The sequence below is a fragment of the Ursus americanus genome, chromosome 15 (genome assembly GCF_024610735.1).
Source record: "Ursus americanus isolate L20-20 chromosome 15, mUrsAme1.1.p, whole genome shotgun sequence".
NCBI classification, from domain to species: domain Eukaryota; kingdom Metazoa; phylum Chordata; class Mammalia; order Carnivora; family Ursidae; genus Ursus; species Ursus americanus.
Genome location: NC_142141.1, coordinates 23,971,195 through 23,991,481, shown reverse-complemented (window position 1 = coordinate 23,991,481; position 20,287 = coordinate 23,971,195). Strand labels below are relative to the sequence as shown.

At 48.3% G+C, this 20,287-nt stretch overlaps 1 protein-coding gene across 3 annotated transcripts in view; it reads left to right on the top strand.

The window, feature by feature from the left end:
- SMIM3 (small integral membrane protein 3) overlaps nucleotides 1–19,583 on the top strand; it is a 33,775-nt gene extending 14,192 nt beyond the window's left edge. The window contains exons 1-2 of one of the 3 annotated variants that reach the window (XM_045815317.2): nucleotides 1,011–1,595; nucleotides 18,208–19,583. In XM_045815317.2, the coding sequence (XP_045671273.1) occupies nucleotides 18,219–18,401 (183 nt within the window). In that variant the 5' untranslated portion in view covers nucleotides 1,011–1,595; nucleotides 18,208–18,218 and the 3' untranslated portion in view covers nucleotides 18,402–19,583. Of the gene's footprint in view, nucleotides 1–1,010; nucleotides 1,596–1,808; nucleotides 2,072–18,207 lie in introns of those variants that run through there. The other 2 variants (XM_045815315.2, XM_045815316.2) reach the window with 2 other exon arrangements.
- The last annotated feature ends 704 nt before the right edge of the window (nucleotides 19,584–20,287 follow it).

Below are 20,287 nucleotides of genomic sequence, written 5' to 3'. Positions count from 1 at the left end.
CACCACATTACTCCCCAAAACTAAATAAATGTACTTGTGCAAGTGCAAAATATACAAAAAAGAGAATTCTTGCATAGGTGTGATTCAATGAGAGGGTTTCTGAGATGAATTGTATCCTGGTGGGGGCCCCCTTTAGGCAGGATTTTGGTAGAATGCTGTTAGGCTACAACTCCTTTTATTCAAATTCCCTCCGTATTACTTTTTTTTTTCTTTTTAATTCCTGATGGTTTTCCCTTCGGAATACCTGTAATTGAGGACCAGGGAAGTGAAATGTAAGTTGTTCCCTGGGTTTTGCTGCTACAAAGCCTGGCACTGAAATCGGCTATTTTTTCCCCTCCTCCTACCCCAACCCAGCATCCATTATTCTTCTCTTCCAAAGCCCTCTCAGCAAAATCAACCCAAGTGAGACAGAGTTAATGTAGTATGTTTCCCACAGGTTGTTATTCAATTTTCTCTTCGACTGGCTTTTTGGGTGCCAGGGCAAATCATTATTAAAGAGATACTGATAGGCTGTGAACTGGGAAAGGCAGAGTGAGTCTTGGTAGTGCCGGCTCCAGCCCTGGGGTTCTGCATTCTCCCAGATGGAAGCCAGCATTCACACCCCGCGCAGGGAGTTACCAGGTGTCCATCCAGACACCTACTCCTACTCCTTCCACTAACCAGGGAACATTTTCTATTAAATTGACTTTGTTCTCCTTTAGCTCCCCCTGCCCCATGGAGAGTTTTGTATTAAACTATTCAGAATTGTGTGGTCCTTGTTTGTAAGATTCCACACGTCTCTTTTTTGGTTAGAACATGTTGTTGGGTGACATTTCCCAGAATTTTTGTCAAATCATTTCTCATGTCAATCCCCTTCATCCTCATTGTTTCCCCTCTAAAAAACTGGCATCTGGTAGTGATGATTTCGATGTCATTTCTGCTGACCTCATCCCCGACTCACAGAAGACAGTAGGGGTAAGTTCAGCCCCCACACCATATCCGATTTAGGCCTGGGAAGGCAGTATAGTTCTTACTAAATCTATTGGCAAAGGAAGAAACTGACACACAGTTGGGCTCCAAGACTCCTCAAGGTCACACTGATGGTCAAGGCCTGAGCTCCTGTGTTTTAGAGCAAGACTGAAGAGCGCTCGACTGCGAATTAAACAGTGTGGATACCAAGAAGGGACGCGAGTCCCTGTCCCCGGTGCATCGCAGAGGCGGCAGGAGATCGCACAGCTGCACTGTCCTGCGTGGAAGCTGGGCCGGGCACAGGCAGGGCGCGGAGTCCTCTCAGAAGCAGCTCTCCCGGGCCCAGGAGTACCTTGGATCGGGCCATTCCACTGTTGTCACAAAAATGAACAGGATGCTCAGAGGCGTGCCACAGCAGACAACCAACCAGCTTCCCACTGGCGTCTAAGTCCGTCCTCGCGGCAAGGCTGGGACACAGGTGTTATTAGCCTCACTTGGCGAAGCCGCTTGTCAAGGATCCTGCACTCAGTACACTGCAAAGCAGGAGCTGAGAGTCTCGGCCCCGCCGCCCAAGCCCATCGGCCAGACTTCGGCCGGAGAGGAGTTTGGAGGATCGCTTGCGGTCGACCCGACCCTCCCGGTCCACGGTAAGGAGCACGGCGCCCCGACGGCCGAAGCGATCGCCCGGGCCCGCACGCGAGCGCGTGGCGGGGGCCGGAGGGGAAGCCAGGGCCCCCGGGCTTCTCCTGGGGCTGGGGCGGCCGCGGGGTCGGTGGGGGCGGGGCGCGGCGGCGGCGGCGGCCGGGGGCCCGGGCTTTCCGGGGGCGGTCCCTGGCGGCCGCGCATTCCAGCGCCGCCGAGCGCAGCCCCGGGGCCGAGCCGCGCGTCCCGGCCGCTCCAGCGCGCTCCCGCCGCCGCCGCGGGCTCCGAGGGCCCGGCACGTGCGGCGTCCAGACCCCGGGGCTGGGCTCCCCCCGCCGTGGCGCCCGCGCTCCCCGCCAACCCCGCGAGCCCGCAGAAGCTCTCGCGCCGTCCCTTGCCCCGAGCCTCCCGCAGACTCGGCGCTATCCGGCTGCGGCGGGGATCACGGGCTTTCCGGAGAAGCAGCTCTGCGGATCCTGGGGTGAGTGGGGCCATCGGGTGTCGCGCGTGGGGCTCCGTTCTCCTGTGGTCCCTACCGCAGCGTCCTCCCAACTGTCCTCCTCTCCTTCCCCGTCTTCTGCCTCCTTCCTCCCCCGTCATCCCTCCTGCGTTCGCTTTTTCTGCTTCTCTCAGTCCCGAAGTTGCAGCCACCTTCTCGGCCGATCTGGGGCCTCCTGGGAGCCGCAGCTCCGGTGGATGAGCCCAGCCCCGCGGCCGGCGGCTTCTCTCAAAGCCCCGCGTGGGAAGAGGCGCCAGGAGTTTGGAGTGGGGTGGGTTCCCTTGGGCCGACACCAGCAGTTTCCCCATCCTGTCTCCCGGCCCTGTTTCTCCATCTGTGAAAGGGAGAAGATATTCTTTGCGTACAGAAATCGAATGAGAGAGCGGGTGTGCAGAGTTACCAGGGAGAGAAGCCTTCCTTCCAAGCTTCCTCCTCCTCCTCCCCCTGCCTCCTTACTTAGGACTTGGCTGTTCCAGTCGTGGGTTCTCTTGCACCCCTGCTCTCTCCACCCCTCCACAAATTCCTTGAGGGGAGAGACTGTCTCTCCAAGCCTCATCTCCGAGGCCTCCTCAGCACTTGGCCCAGGGCCCTGGCAAGTAGGTGTTCAGTACTGTTCAGGGCCTGGAAGAAGGAGAGGTCAACCGTTCACATCTGCACAACTGTGGGGGTTGCTATTTTGAGCGGTCAGGCTGGCCTCCTCTTCCTGCAGGTCCACCCTTTCTTCCTGGCCGGCCCTGGTCCTGTGGGGGTGGGGGGTGGGGGGTGAAGGCTCAGGAGTCTCTCATTTCTCTGTAGATTCCTCAAAGCTCTTGGCAATAGTAGTGAAAGCTGCTCAGACGTTGAAGTCTCAAGGAGCCCTTGAACAGCTGCTAAGACCCGCAGCACCACTGCAGTGGGGAGCTAGGAAGGCTGGCAAATGCCTGAATGGGTTTGAGGCTGGAGATGGGGTGGGAAGGACAGTTCTCCGGAAGTCAGGAGACACTCGGAGGTACCTCGATGAGGCATTCTCCCCCTCTTGACCTCGCTCTCCACATCTGTAAAATGAAGTGGTGATGGAACAGGTGGGCGCCTACCGTGGAGCGTGATGCGCCCTTTGGGTTACGTAGGCAGCCGTCAGTCCTGTGAGCGCGTGCAAGACAGCCCCGCTGAGCCTCAGGACATCATGTGCTCTGCAGCAATGACCGAAAAAGCTGAGGAGAAGCACTTCTCCACTGCAGCGGGACCTCCTGTTTCCAGCTGTCCTGGGGTCATGAGTCATGCCATGGAGGTTACAAGTCATGCTCATCAAGTGTTCCAAACAGTGACCTCTCAGGGCGTCAGAACTGTAGGCTGCACCGCATGGAAGGTCTGGGGATTCCTTGTCTCTGGCGTAGCCTAAAAATCACCGAGCTGGGGTGAGGAGTTGGAGACATAAACCAAATGAGACACTTTGGGGGCCTCATGTGGTTGGGTCACATACGGGGCCCAGGGGGTAAGTGGCAGTCTCAGTTTCAGGTGCTTTCCTAGCTGTATTCTGATCTTTCTTTAAAAAAAAAAAATGCGCTTCTGTTTCCTCTCTGTGGCTAAACTACAAATAAATATGGAAATGTCTCCAAGGAAAGAGAATCTTTATCTTGATTGTTCTTACACTGCCACTGTTGGCAGTGGAATCAAAGATAGACACGTGTACTCACACTCACAGTTTATAGGAGTAAATGCTGGTATTACCACACCCTGCAGACACCTGCCCTAATGGGCCAGACAAGCCAAATGATGTAATAATGATCATACTTGAGGGGCGCCTGGGTGGCTCAGCTGGCCCGGTGTCCGACACTTGATCTCAGTTCAGGTCTTGATCTCAGGGTCGTGAGTTCAAGCCCCATGTTGAGCCTACTTAAAAAAAAAAAAATCATACTTGACGTTTATGAGTGCTGACTATGACCCGGGTATTATTCTAAGCATTTTACATGTGTTAATTCATTTAGTCTTTACCACAATCCTATGAGGTAGGGACCACCAATCTGTCCATTTTACAGTTGAGGAGACTGAGGTCCCAAGAAAATAGGGAACTCACCTGTGATCACAGGACGCTGCAGTTTGCCCCCAGGCAGTTTGGTTTCAGGGCCTATGTCCTGAACCTCACCAGAATTATGGGGATCTGGGTTCAGGTCTTGCTTCTTCACTTACTTGCAGGGTGACCTAGGGGATGGTAAGTAAGAATTTGACAGCCACTGGACTAGTAAATCACTAGGGACCCTAGTATCCTTCCAACTCACTAGGGAAACAGAATGGTGTACATCCCGGAGAAAAGCTCAGAGGTAGCCAGGAAGGGGAACAGGCCAGAACTCTCCCTGGCTGGCACGGCGGACACCAGCAAGCCGGGTTCCACAGCTGCACTGTGTGCTCTGTGTTGCTTACTGGTGCGTACCTCTAGTCTCCTTATTTTATCGATTGGAGTCCGACTGGCCGATTGGACATGCGAATTGCTGGTGACCGACTACCTAGGATCAGAGAGAATGAAACGGAGGAGAGAGAAGGAAAGACAGAGAAAACTAAACTCCCCAAATCAGTTTCAAGGACCGGTGACCTATCGGTGGCCTACCTGTCACCAGTCCTAATCCCCTGCCCCAGGCAGGCATTGATAATCGGGACTTTGCACCTCGCAATCTGTGCAAGGCTAGGGAGTCCTTCACTCAGTGCTCTGGACAGCGTCTACCAGTTGATCAGGAAGAAGCTTTTTTTCTTGCGCTCCCAGATTTTCCACTTCGTTCATCTGTTGGGGGATGATGGTCCAGGAAGTAACAACTGGCAAAACGGGAGGCTTTTTTTTTTTTTTTTTTTGAGTGTCCGGGGTGGGATTTTAGGAAACACCTTGGGACTTTGAACATTCATCTTCTCCACCCCTTGCTCCTTTCTATTTTTTTCTTTAGTGGCGTTCAACCCAAGACCATCCCGGACCTAGGGCAGGGCTCTAGGGGAGGTAGGATGTCAGGGGAGCAGAGTGAGACTTGGAGAGCCAGCCGGACCCTTGGAGATCACCTTGACCACCCTTTCCCATTGCCTGACAGAAGGAGGCCTGGTTTGAAGGAGGGACTTACTCAGGATCACACAGTGCGGTCATTTTCTAATGCTGTAACAAATTGTACCACCAATTTAGTGGCTTCAAAAAATCAATTTTTTTGTATTACAGTTCTACAGGTCATAAGTCAGGTGTGGGTCTTTCTAGAAGAAAATCAAGGCATCAGTAGGCTGAGTTTCTGTCTGGAGTCTTTAGGGGAGGATGGGTTCCCTGCTAATTTGAGTTGTTGGCAGCATGCAGTTCCTGTGGCTGTAGGACCAAGGTCCCCGGTTCCTCGCTGGCTGTCACCTGGGGGCCATTCCCTGCTTCTACAGGGCCGCTGCACTCCTTGGCTCATAGCCAGCTTCCTCTGTCTTCAACGTAAGCAACGGCGAGTCAGGTCCTTCTCCTGCCATATTTCTCTGACCCTCCTGCCTTCCTCTTCGCATTTAGGGACTCGTGTCATTAGCCTGGGCCCCCTTGGTGGTCCAAGATAATCTGATCTCAGAGTCTTTAAATCACATCTGCAGAGTTCCTTCGCCTCTGTTTTCATGACTCTGCCCTCTGAGTCATGCTTCCTTTTCCATAATCACGGTTCCAGAGACCAGGACATGGACATCTTTGAGGGGCCACTGTTCTGCCTGCTGTGTGCATTTTAGGAGATTGACTTGTTCCCGATCACATAGCTGGGTAGGGGATTCACACCCCTCCGGTGCCCTCGCAGGTCTATCACTAACTGCGCCCCCCTACCAGCCCACCACCATGGAGAGTCTCCTTTGTTGGCCCAGCACACAGCAGGCGCTTAGTCACTGGCAAATAACCGTGATGGATGGTAGAGGCTTAAGCAGGATGCTGTGGATTTGGCCTGGGCTTCGCTGCTGGCTCTCTGTTGGTCTCTAAGACTCTGTGATTGGCTGGGTCTGGTGGGTACGTGCAGTCTTGAATAGCTCTGGCTCTTTTCTGATCTCTTTGAAATATCCTGGTGTTTTTCCATTTTTCCAGCCTCAGAAGAGCAGATAGAAACTCAGGCAGGGAACACGTCTTTGGACTGTTAAGAATTTTGATGGAGACGGAAGGCAATTGGGGTAAAATGAGAACAGAGCGCTCCTCAGGGACCTCGAGTGATTGGAGAAAAGTCCTCTGATTTGATTCATTTCACATTTTTGATAGTTGTGTGTCCTGCCCATCCCTTCCTCTGGCCCCTGTCTTTGGAATAGAAGTCCCTAGTGAGATGGCTTGGCTTGGTAAATGCATGAGGCTATTACAGAAGGGGAAAAGAACTGTCTCCGAGGGTGAATGTGAGGTGGGGATGCCCCCACCCCCCAAAGTAGGCCTGGGAAATCCCCTCCCTTTTTATCAGCTCTCTGTTCTGAGAACAGAGAAGGAACAGTTCCTACTGTGGATAGCAACTCCCCCACCCCTGCACTCACCTCAATGCTCAGCTCTGGAGTACAGGGAGTCCTAGGGAACGTTATTCTGAAAGGTCAGTCCTCCTCTCTCCTCTGCTTGGTATGTACAGCCTAGCCTGGGAAAGGAGGAGGCCCTCATAATCCTTCCTGAATGTACAGAGAGCCCAGAGAATGATCAAGTCAGAGAATGCATTTTGTTTTAGAGATGGGATTCTGACTTTTAAGATCGTGGGGGTGAGGGTCCTTTCTGGACAGCTAAGTTCCAACTAAGCTCAAATCTATAAAGTTCTCCCGTCTGTCCATATTCATTCCCTCGCCCGTCTTGTGTTTATTGGGCACTTACTGTTTGCCAGGGCCGTGTGAGCAGTGCCGGGGGTACGGCAGGGAATAGGAGGCAAGCCTTCTGCTCTCCCTTTGCTTGCATTTGAGTGGGAAAGATGGCCAATAAAAACACACATACAAGGAAACAAACAAGCTAATTTCAGATTGTGAAAAGTGTCTGAAGACGTCTTTAAAGCAAGGTCTGAGATGAAGAACGGCGGCTGGATGAGCGAAGTGATTTAACAAGGTGAATCTGGAAAGGCTTTTCCAAAGAGGTGACATTCAAGTTGAGATCCTGGACCCTGAGACACTGGTTGTTGAAAAGGACGATCTGTGGGGAAGAGCATTCTAAGAAGAGGGAACAGCAAGCACCAAAGTCTTGGAGTGGGATCAGGTCATTAGCTACCCCAGGCGAGTAAGTGGCCAGTGGGGCCTTTTCTCGGGACTCGACTTGCTTTCTCTGTCTGGCCTAGATGCTCCATTCTTCTCAGATGATTGCACCAGCTCCTGCTGAGGGTAGAGCCTTAGGAAGGGGTCCTATAAGCGGAGTGATGCTGGTAAGCCCCCGAGTCTGCTCCCTGGGTGGGAACGGTCAGTCTCCTTCTTCCCATTTGGCAGGTTGCCCGAAGACATGGCCCCAGCGTCAGTGACTCAGAGCTGGGGCTCGCCGCCTCCTCTCTGGGGTGCCCACGGTATCTGCTCAGAGCTCTGGCAGTGCCGGCCTGAGGCCACACCTGCAGGAAGCCACCTGCCTCCGTCTGCTTTTTCTCCCACTTTGGGATAATTAAGCTTGCCAGCCAACAGGAAGTCATTTATTTTATTGCCTTCTTCCTCAGGGAGCTCCTTGGTGGTCAAACCGGTTGGATAACCACGGGCAATCCCTCAGAAGTTAGCTGCTCGCTGCAGCTCAGACGTGCAGGGTGTGCTTTGCCTGGGGGACCTCAAAGCCGGGACAGGCTCTCCAAGGCTGTCTGCGTAGGAAACTATCCCTGTGGTTTCCTCGATCGGCCTCGGAGCAGTCATGGTACCAGACTAATGGTGGGGCCTCTGAACGCTCTGGATTTAGGAGCTATGCTCGGCTGACCACGGACGAAGCCCTCACCGTGTACCCGGCATGGTCCGAAGTCAGCGCTTCGCGTGCATTCGCTCATTCAAGTCCCACGCGTCCCAGTGAAGGAGCCACTACCGTTGGCTACCCTGTTCCCATTTTACAAATGAAACAGAAGCTTAGAAAGGTTGAGCCTCTCCCCAAAGCCACAAGGATGACATATGCTCCTGCACAGCCTGTGTCTTACCACCTCGGGGCTTTGTTGATGTATCCGTTCTATTCATCCTGCCTTTCTCTTTATTTTTTTTCCTTTTGAACACCTGCTTCTCTTCAAGGCCTGTATCAAAGTCCCCCTTCTTTTTGAAGGATTCTGTTTTACTTAAACAAAAACGAAGGAAGAGGAATATTTTTTGAGCATCTATTATGTTTCAGGACTATATACATATTGTCTCGCTTTATTCTCACAAAAGTAGGGTGCGATGCAGCGCTCTTAGTGTCCCTTTTCTAAAGATGAGAAGACTGAGGTTTAGAGATTTTAAGTAACTTGCCCCAAGTCTCACCTCTGATGAGGATGGAAAGCAGGATTCAGATCAAGATTGTCTTACCTGCAGTCTTTCTCTTTCTCTTTCCACTTCCTTCCTTTTCTCCGAGAGCATGTGGTTTGCACCTTCAATGTGGGAGTGCTTGGCCTTGTACCGCAACTAGCAATTGTACGTGATGTCTTCTTCCGGCAGAAGAGGGCGAGCTTCTTAGGGGCACCCAGCTCCACGTCTCCCCCTCTCCTCGATGCCCAGTGTGAGGCACTGCGCCGTCCGGGTTTACTGAATTGCTACCCCCGTCTCATGCCCGGACTGGAGGAATCCGTCAGGTTCATCAGCCACGTCGTCGGTTGATTCAAAAAAAATTCATTAATTTGGACTAAGCCTCTGTCATCTTTGTGGATAAAGTGAAGACGTGTGCCAAGTCAGGGATGCTAACAGATTCTCACTGAGGGTTCGGGAGGGCTATTTGCTGAGGCGGGGGAGTCCCTACAGCCGGAAATTATTGGTCATGGCACGAACATTTATGGAGTGCCTGTCGTGGGTCAGAATACGGCCAAGTAGTCTGTGTGACCCTCTCATGGAATTCTACTCACCCTACAAGGCAGATACTATTATTTGCCCATTTTTGGTTTTGTGTTTTCAGCCGAGTCAATGGAAGCATGAGGAAGTTTAATAACTTACCTGAGATAGGTCAGCTGGAAAACGGAGCCGTATTGAAGCCCAAGCCAACTGGCCTCTGAGCCCGGGCTCCTAACACCGTCGTGTGGGTGTGGAGGAGAGAATTCCCTGCTGTTGCCAAGCATTCCCTCCGTTCCGATGCACTCGCATTGCCCTACCAGCGTCCAGGAGTTCGGGGAGCTGTTGATTTAAGAAATGTGTAGTCAGTACCCCTACCACTGAGTAGAGGGGGGCGTTCTGCGAGGAGGATGAGCTGTGCTGGGTGAAGTCCGGGCCGCGGCAGAGCTGGAACCCAGCACGTTGTCCGGTCCTCCATCCCAGATGCGGGGCGCTTTTCCCCACCTTGGTGGGATCTCCCATGACTGGCAAGATGCCAGCGTCTCTTCCTCTTCCCTGATGGTCTCGCGGTGAGGAATACTAAGTTACAGGCTTAGTCATTACCTCATCACTAGATTCGTTTGCGTTTGGACCTTGAATCAAAGGGATGGAATTGCATTCACCAGTGGTTCTGCCAGCACTTATTTTTGGTTAAGGGGTGTGTGTGGGGGGGCTGGAAAACCGTCTTATATGTCCCACCTACTGTGACGTGGCCTCGGGCTCTGGGCCTCAAGGCCTCCATGGCTTTTACACAGTAAAGAGGTAGAATCAAGAAGCCTGGCTGGCTGTCATTCTTCTATCAGTTTGTTCCCTACCGCTGCTTCCTCCAGCCGGACTCCTTACTTTCTCGCAGCTCCCATCTCAAACAGGAGAGCGATGGCATTTGAAAAGAGCATGCAGATCAGGAGGCCTGAGCGCTCCCCTTGGTTCTGCTCGTCACTTGCCGTGTGACCTTGGGCAAGTCATTTCCTTCACCCGTAAAATGGAAGGCAGGCTGTGTAGTTTCAGCTAGATAGTGTGTAAATTCTGTGTAGATTTCTAGAATGCCATCACTTTGGAGAGAGTTCTTCTCCACAGAACGAACCCAGTACAAAATAGTATTGCTGTATTAGTTTTCTGTTGTGGCCGTAACAACTTAGCACAGATTTGGTGGCTTAAAAACACACTCACTGATCTCATAGTTTCCCTGGGTTCAAACACAGCCTTGCTGGGTCCTTACAAAACTTCCGTCAAGGTATCAGCCAAGTTGCATTTGCATGGGGAGGATCAATTAGGAAAGACTCTGCCGGCAAGCTCACTCAGGTTGTTGGCAGATTTGTTTCTTGGAACTCAAGGCCAGCAGAGCAGTCTCTTCGACCTCAGGGAAACGTCAGCCCTCTTTTAAAGGACTTTCCCCTGATGAGGTCAGGCCCACCCAGGACGATCTTTTTGTTTACTTTAAAGTCGGGGCATCTGGAACCTTAACTACATCTGCAGAATCCCTTCACGCTTGTTATGTGACCTAACCTAATCCCAAGGGTAGCACCAGGGAACAGAGATTATGGGGGTCATTTTAGAGTTCTGCTTACCACAATGGCTTTATAGAAATAGCCTCTTTACAGTTCTGACGGGAACATACTAGAGCCAACTCTCTGTTTTGTGAGTTAGGTCAATGACTTAACATATGAAATCGGTTCTAAAAACTACTTGTTCTTGCACTAAAACTATTCTGCTTTGACCTTGTTTTTTAAATGCTGTATATTGTGTTTCCTTTTATTCCCATGTAATTATCCTCAAAGCTATTTTCTTCTAATACCATTAAATGAATTTCTATTACTACATAATTGGGAATTTTATATATATGTAAAATATAGTATAGTATATATTCCCATTATATAATATATTTTATATTAAATTTAATATTATATATTAAACATATTAATACACAAAAATTATTCCCAGAGGAAAAAATTTAAATGTTAACTTTTTATATTTAATTAGTTTTGGTGCTTCCTATTTGAAATCATATATTATAGAAAACTATTAATTTAAGAAATCTTCTCTGTCCTTAGCTGATTTTAAAAAACTTTTTGTTCTATTGGTATTCAAGAGAGTTGTGTTGAACTCCCACACTGTACCTGTGGCTTCATTTATTTCTCCTTATAATTCTGAAATTAGGTACAGAAAAATTACAAATCATTTAATCTTTTGGTATCTCTAGTTACACTTTTTGCCTAAGGGTCTACTTTCTCTGACAGTAAGATAGCCCTACTAGCTTACACGATTGGATGGTATTTGTGTCCTTTCACTTTAAACCTTCCTGAATCTCCATGTGTCTTTTGTAAAAAATGTATATTTATATACATTTTAAATTTATGTGTACATATATATATGCCAATCACTTTTGTTTGTTTAAGTTTAAATCTAGTATCTTTCTATGTGCTTTCTTTTTTTTTAAATATTTTTTTATTATATTATGTTAGTCACCATACAGTACATCCCCGGTTTCCGATGTAAAGTTCGATGATTCATTAGTTGCGTATAACACCCAGTGCACCATGCAATACGTGCCCTCCTTACTACCCATGTGCTTTCTATTTGCCCCACCTGTTCTATTTTTCCCTCCTTCCCTTTTCTCTGAAAGTTATGTACTCTTACTACTTTTAAATGGCCTTCCTACAGATTACAATATACACCCTTGACTTAAAAAAGTCTAATATTATTTGGTTCTTCTGACCTTCCCAGACAATGCAAGAAAACCAGAATACTTTAATTCTATTTCTTCTACTATTTATTTGCTATTGTTATTGTACATTTTGTACAAAAAATGTACATATTGTACATTTTTAAATCTGTTTTTGTCTGAAAATGTCTTATTTCATCTTTTTTTTTAAGATTTTATTTTATTATTTATTCGACGGAGATAGAGACATCCAGCAAGAGAGGGAACACAAGCAGGGGGAGTGGGAGAGGAAGAAGCAGGCTCACAGCAGAGGAGCCTGATGTGGGGCTCGATCCCAGAATGCCGGGATCACGCCCTGAGCCGAAGGCAGACGCTTAACCTCTGTGCCACCCAGGCGCCCCAAATGTCTTATTTCATCTTAATTCTTGGCAGTTATTTTTTGTGGTGCTTTAAAGATATTCTGCTGTTTTCCAGATTCCATTTTTTCTGTTGAGAAGTTAGATATCAGTCTAATTGGTTTTCATTTGAAGATAATGTCTTTTTTTCTCTTTATCTATGGCTTTTAGCAGATTTATTATAATGTGCTCTTCTTTCCTTCTGCTTCATTCTAAGTGTTTTTTTTTTCTTTTTGATCTATCCTCTGGTTTGCTAATTCTTCTTTCTTCTATGTCTCATCAGCTGTTAAGCCTATTTGTTGAATTTTTATTTCTATCATTGTATTTTTCGGTTCTAGAATTTCTGTTCAGTTCTTAAAAAAAAATCTCTCGTGTTCTTTCTTATAGTTTCCAGTTCTCTGTCAAAATTCTCAATCTCCTTGAACAGAGTAAGCAAGGTTATTTAAAGGGTGTGTCTGAGGGACAGCTCCAATATCTGGAGCCCCTGTAGATCTTTTTCTGTTGTCTGTTGTTTCTGATGGTTCTGTTCTTGTCATCTTGCCTTTCAGTCCTATTTATTTTTGGTTTTGCGTTAGACATTATATTTCAGTAAAACAAAAATTGAAGCCTGTGGTGATGTTAGCTCCTCTAGAGGGGTGTAGGTTTGCTTCTGCCAGGCCCCTGGAGGTACTAGCAATGTGAAACAACCTTAATTCAATTTCAGGGGCTGTGATGACTGAAACCTGGGTTGCAGTCTCTGGGGTTGGAATACTCTAGATCACTCTTAGCACAGAGTGCTCTTTGAAGTCCAGCCTCAGAATGCAGGGGTTTTATTTTCCCCGTCTTGGCAGTCTGGAGATCCTGGAGTCTGTCAGAACCCTTGCTTAGTTTCCATCCTCCACTCGGCGAAATGCTCCTTCAAATGCCAGGCTCACCTCCCTAGATTTCTATCTGCTCCCAGATCTTAGCCCGGTAATTCCTCATTATTTTGGTACTTCTTAGTGCCTTCAGGCAGTTTTTTGGTCCAGTTTTTCTAGTTGTTCTCAGTAGGAGGTTTGGTCAAAATGATCTAGTTTGCCATCACCAGAAGCTGAAGTCCTGATTTTTGTAGACAGCATACCTTTTCTGAATTCTCTAAATCCCGAATGCCTTTGGCCAAAAGCAATGAGTCTGACCTAGACTTAGGAAAGAGCTGTGGATCTGGCATATTCCATGCTCTTACTCCTGAGTCTGTGTGGAGGCTTTGGAGATGAATATAGGGTCAGGAGATCCGAGTTTTAACGTCAGTTAGCTTTACGATCACTAGCCAGTTAACCTCTCTTGGCTTTCATTTCCACATCTGTAAAATAATATATCCAGCACAGGGTTATTGGGAAGGTTAAGTAAGTTAATGTGTGGGGTGAGGCCTCACACAGTACTTAGTACTTGGTACTTGTTAAGTGCTGGCTTGTCTGATCCTGTATTTGAGGAAATAAGAGGAGGAGTTACTTAACTCCTCTGTGCTTCTTGGAGCTGAGTTATATATTCTGAGCAAATAACAGTAATTCCTAAGTAAGTATCTTGTATATAATAAGTACTTGATGAATGAATGAATGAATGAATGAATGGACAAACATCCCGGACAGAGTTACTTGTCCTGATGGTGCTCAACCAAAACTAACATTACTTTGTCAGAGGGTGAGAACCGCTACCCTAGTCTCATGAGTCTCGTGATTGAGAGGAGGATAGACAGCACAGATCCGTCCCCTTGAGTTCAGTTATTCAGTATAGACTTGCAGGAAATTTTAATTTATGAAATTCATATATATTTTTGTTGGCACTAGGAAATTTGCCATATGATAGAATTGGCTTGAACGATGATTCTTTTTTTTTTTTTCCCGTAAAAGATTTTCAGTTGCTTATGAAAACTGGCCTCTCACTGGGCTGCTGGGGTAGGGCCCAGATGGCATCAGTGGCTGGTGATACCAGTGGCTTCTTTGCTTGTCAGCCCAGAGTGATGTTAACACAGCTTCTTAGACAAACTTATATTGAACATATGTCAACGTTTATTTATTCATTTAATGAGGTCATTAGGAGATAAAGTATGCCAGTTTAAATTGACAGGAGTTTAGGCCTGACTGCTGTTTCACCTCCCATGGTCATAAAAACATCACATTTTTATCTCTGATAAGGTTAAACTTGTGATATGAATGGTTGGGGCCACAGTCTGATATGACCCATTAATCAGAAATAACAAGTAGTGTATCTGCAAAGCAAATGATAAGCAGCTGATCAATGGTTATTAATTAGATGTGCAAAGCAGCAGGGTTTTATGCACTCACAGGGAGCCATGCACCCGGATGCCAGATAGAGGTCAAACAGAAGTCAGCTAGCAGAAGCCGAGAGTCCTGCTTTTTCTCAAGGAGAACTTTCCAGCGTGCCATTAAAGATGCTGAACACGCGGTTTATGTAGTTCTTATTTTGGGGACAAGACTTTTCTTTCATGGTGGGGAGAGGTGTCCCATGGGAAGGAACAGCCCTTCGGAGGACGCGTTTGAAGACAGAAGGCTGAGACAAGGAGCGAGAGCTCCCTGTGCGCTCGGACGCCTGGCCACGTTCACGGCCAGCCTTAGAGCCCTGGAACAGTAGTCTCGCTGAGAGGGCCCTTGGAGAACATCACAACCTGTGGTTTCCAGACTGTTTTCAGAAGCCCAGGGAGTCAAGGGGAAGCTGAACAGCTGTGCTGTACCAAGCCAACAGGCTGTGTTAAGCAGGGACACCAAAATAACACCTGGGAAAATTAGTTTTATGTGTTATGCTTTAATATTGCTTTTAGTTTGGGTTGTATGTGGGAAGGGAGTGAGCACCCTAAACTCTAGTGCTTGGGGCCTCTAAGGATATTTATCTAGCCTTGCTGGCTGGCGCCCCAACACCCCTCCTTTGCCTCCTGCCTGGCATTCTAGAGCAGCTCTGCTTTTATCTGTTCTTGTGATCAGGATTTCAAATAATGCCACGTGCGAAAGAGTACAATCTAGAGTGCAGGTGACACAGAAAGTTTCATTTATTCATCTACTTGTTCTGTTCTGTTTTGTGTTGCTTAGGCAGTGACTTGATTGGATTTCTGTCTTTCAGTGTTTATTCTGGAAGAAGGTGGGGTTGAAGGCAGGGAAAGACCTCCGGACCTCCGTTTTGCCATCTGTGAAATAAGGCTGGCTGTAGCTTCTGTGATTCGTGATTGTGAAGGAGCCCTGAAGCCCGAGTTCCTGTAAATGACAGGTTTTCCATATGAAAGTCAGCCAGGGAAATTATTCCTGGCATTCGGAGGCACGGAAACTGTTTGATGTTAATGGGTTTACCAGAAAGGGCTTTCGTGGGGTTCTTTTGGCCCGGGGCAAGCTAGCTGTTGATGTAATCAGGAGACCACAAAGAATGATTTCTGCCGCCTCTGTCCTTCCTTAGCAGTACACGTCTCCTGTGACTCATGCTTCTGTGTCTTGGACTTGGGAGTAAGTGATCCCATTTCTAAAGCTGAGGCAGGGCCAGCCTCTGCCTCTCCCTCTTCGGCAGGCCCCAGCCTGATAATCCCGGTCTCCTGGGGAGCCTTGCCAGAGGCTTCTCCTTCATCCTGGACCTTGCCCAGGTCTGACCAGACTGGCTCCAGAGCACCTGGGAATCGGTTGCCAAATCACAGTGCTGGAGAGAGTCCTAGCAGCCTTAGAGATCGCAAGTCCAGGGGTTCCCAGAGCTGGCTGCATGTTAGGAAAAACAGGCCCTTCCTGTCCCCTCTTGAGTCTAATTCAGGAAGTCTACAATGGGACCCAGAAATTAGTGTTGTTGTTTTTTTTAATACTGTCCTAAGATGGTTCTCACTTGGCACAGTATAGGGCATTTGGTGGCCACTGATCTAGGCTCATACTTGAATTTTCTTGGACTATTTTGCCCTCAATCCAGTTGACTTAAGAAAATTCAGTGTAAGACGTGCTCATGTTTAGAAAATTCAAACAGCATGAAAACATGAAGAATGAAAAGCAAAAGCTTCTCCCACTCCTAGTCCGGCCCCCAGGTAATCACTATTTAACACTTTCTTTGGATTCTGCTCATAAATGATTTTACATTTATGCATTGTCCCCTATCTACTTAATTCTACAAAATCTGAGCCAGAGGAATAATCCTATACACATTATTCTGTACTGTACTTCCTCCCCTCCCCCGCTTAAAATATTCGGAACTCACTGTAGATCATCGTTCTTTTTAGTAATAACCATTAAATACGTTAATATTTGTAACACACTTGGAACAAAACTTGGTGAGTAGGAAGCACTGTATGTTTGTTAAATGAATGAATGGGGTCAGCTGCATGGTATACCCATGTATGGATATACGATATTTTACTATTATGGAAACGTTGCATTGGTTGCTGTAACAAACGAGGCAGAAATGAACATCTTTTGTGTCTGTATCTTGGGGGCTTTGCCCTGGATATGGCCGTCAGCACCTTACTTAATGGGGCAACAGTGGGCATGGAGCCAAAGGCATTAGAAAGGAAAAGTTACTGGTTAGGACAAAGCAGGGCACCGGACTGGAATTGGAAATTGTGTCTGGGACCTGGGATCACAGAAATACAGATCTCAGATCTAGAAGGAACCACAGGAGAGTGTTGGTTGTGACCTGGTGCCCTCCGGGCAGGGAATCGGTTACGTCTGTGGTTCCCAGGTTGTACGCAGCCCTGGGAGCCACAGTGAACTCATTGGAAACGTGTGTGGGGGTGCTGAGAGAACTGTAACATTTTTGACATCCGTCAGACACCGTGGAAACTACTAGCTCCACAAAGTTTACAGTTTAACAGTAACCTTACTACGTTCCCTTTGGTGATGCTCTATTTCGTGAAGCTGAGTTTTGGGTGGCTGCCGGCAGGTGGTGCGTACAAATGACGGTGGGTGGGAAGTGGGAAGTGGGCGTGGTCGAATCTGACCCCAGAGTCTGCAACGTGCAGTGCTGAACCACGACCCGTTAGTAAGTAACTGGTAAAGAATGAAATGAAAATATTTTCTTCTTTCAATTTGTGTGTACGTGGGTTTTTTTTGTTTGTTTGTTTGTTTTTTTTTTTTTTGTTGTTGTTTTTGTTTTCCAGACAGTTACTAATCCGGTAGGACATAAATGCTTACTGATTGTTTGAAGCTAACTACATAATAACTGGAACTGCTAGGTATTTCTTTGGGCCCGCAGAGCTGTGAAAAAATTACTAAGACACTAAGGGTGCTGTGAGTTGAAAAAGTCTGGGAACAACCGATTTATATCTTATCCATCAGGACTCTTTTAGCTGTGAAGTGAGAGAAGCCAGACTGACTCTGGCTTAAAGGCAGGGAATTATTCCCTTCTGTGTCTGGGGTGTCCGGGGTTGCAGCTGGCGTCAGACTGCGTGGGGTTCAGGTCCTGAAGCCTCCCTTTCTCCTTCCATCTCTAAGATGGGCTATCTACACGTGGGTGAGGCAGCCCTCCACCTGTCCTTTCCAGACTCACATCCTTTTGGTGTAGCAGTCGCTAGCAGAAAGAATCATCTTTCCCAATAGCTTGTGCATAAAAGCCCTGGGAGGACTTTGGCTGCCCTGGCCTGGGTCGCTTGCCCAGCCCTGACTATGATTAGTGATGGCCAAGCCTAGAGCACACGTCCACCCCTAAACCACACGAAATAGGTAGGTTCTCCACAGAAAAGAGCAGGTTTTGTTGCTAGGACAATGGGAGAAGGGGCACAGGACCAAAAACAATTAATTTTCCATTTTAACAGATGAGGGGCCAGACTGGTAGTGTGAGAGTTTAATAGTGAAACACGGAGGCTCTGGAGTCCCGCCCGTCTGGCTTCACTTCCTTGGGCCAATTAACTACATCTGTAAAGGCTTTACAGTCCTCATCTGTAAAACGGAAATAACTGAAGATAAAGTCCAAGAAATACAAAAGGCTGACAGTAATAGTCCCCACGTCACGGGGGTGGTGATCGAAGGGAGGGCTAAGTGAGTTAATACACAGAAAGTGCCTAGCACAGGGCCTGGCACAGAGGAAGTCCTCAGTAAGTGAGCCCATTATTCTTATTATTGGTCAGGTAACCTCAAGAGCACACAGGTGGTAAGTGACCCAAGCTTCTGACTCCCGGAGAGGGTGCGAGATAGTGACTTCCTCTTTCCTGTCTGTCGCAGAGTGAAGCAGCATGGACGCCGTCAGCCAGGTCCCAATGGAAGCCGCGCTCCCCAAGCACATCCTGGATATCTGGGTCATTGTCCTTATCATCCTGGCCACCATTGTCATCATGACCTCCCTGTTGCTGTGCCCGGCCACTGCGGTCATTATCTATCGCATGCGGACTCATCCTGTCCTCAATGGGGCCGTCTGAGATCAGTCTTCTAAGAGGGCCAGGGGAGTGATGTGGACGGCGTCCCCTCCTCCAGCCTCGTCCTTCTTGGAAAAGCAGCAGGAGGGGCTTTGGAGTGTGGACTCTGGAGCTTGCCATGTGAGAGGAGACCGGGGTTCTTGTTTGGACTTTGCCGCCGGCCAGCTGCGTGAGATCAGGCAAGGGACCTCGGTCTGTGGGTTCCAGGTTCCTTCTCTTTTAAATGGGGATCGTGATCCCTGCCCTTCCTACCTCATAGGGTTGCAAGAACCAATGACTTGGCAGAGGTTAAAGCTGTTCGTGATTGTGAGCAGGAAGGCCACCACAGATACACAGGTGTTATTGCTAAATGCTGAGAAGTTTCGAAGAACCAAAGCGCCCACCTGATTGCTGACGATGGCCTTCACGGTGGTGAGGAAGATGCTGGGGACAGAGCAGCCTTCGCCGGTGCTCCCCAGGTCAGACCAAGCAAAGGCACCATGTCCTCATTCCACGGGCCGGCAGCACTTTGGCTCAGTCATTTTCTTTGTGGTGCCACTCCCTCAAGTTATGTAATTTGGAGGGAACAGAGCGGGGCAGGGGGAGGGAGATGGGAGGAACTTCCCAGGACCTTCTCTGTGCCAGGATGTCTACCGCTATAACAATCTAGGGGAGGCCCTGCCATTTCTTGGCCATGCCAAGGGACCTGGGGTGATGGGCTTCTTTCTGCACTGGGGTCTCCTTGCTTTGACACTCAAGCAATGTTGGAAAACACAGGGTGGCCGAGTGGCCTGGGCAGCTTTCAGGATCTCCAGCCCCAACCCACTTGTGTGCCCCACACCTGAGGAGCTCTGTCCCCCCACCCCAGCACCCGCTGTAACCAGCTCCATGGTGTAAGGTGAATGATCTTCATTCCCCCCCACCAGCACTGCAGCCAGTCTAAGCTACAGATTTGAAGAGGTGTTCCCAGGACTCTTGGAACTAACTCAAAACAATAATGGTTATTTTAGATGTTATGATCTATATTTATAGAGAGAGATTTCTGGACCACTCAAGCTCCTTGACCAAAATCAGGAACATCTTGGGATATATTAAATTATGTAAGAAGATAGCACAGATATCACGATATTGTGTGGAAGTGATGCTTTTACTTTGGTCTGAATTCATTGATGTATACGACCAATTTCCAATAAAGTGCTAGAATGAGCACGTCTGATGTCTTTCTTTAGAGAGCACTTTTACTAAGCTCAGGAATTCGGGTAAAAGGATCCCACTGAATTTATGGGCCTTAGGGACAGTTTGAATGTAAGAACTGAAAGGGAAAGAGAAGAATCCAGTCGACTTCTGGTGTTCCAGCTTCGGCAAGTGGGTAGTTGTGCAGTTTACATAGACATAGGATGCAGAGGGAAGAACGATAAATTTCGTATCAGACCTGTTGAGTTCGAGGCGCTTGTGATACTCAGGCGGACGCTTTCAGGATGCAACTGGAATCCTGAAATCCTTTCTTTGGGAAAGATTTTATGGCTGGAGGGGATTATCTGCATCCGGTAGGTTTGCCACACAAGTGGACAGGACGACCCAGGAAGAGTACTCAGACTGCGGCAATGAGGTGCCAAATGCAGAACTTGGCAGACCACATAGGAGTGGAAGGGGGATGGGCTGGGGGAGACAAAGCGAGGAGATGGAAAAGGTCATGTGCTAAGAGGTGATGTGAGGGGGATGCGATCATATTGTGCGAGTTAAGGAATGAGTTGGAGGAGAGGAAGTAGAGACAGAATGGACAAGTCTTTCCAGGAATAGGACTGTAGACTAGAGGTAAGGGAGGAGGGCTTGGGAAGAATGATCAAGGGGGATAGACATATGGGATAAGATTCTGATCAGTTTGCTCAGCATCTATCCCAACTTGGGCC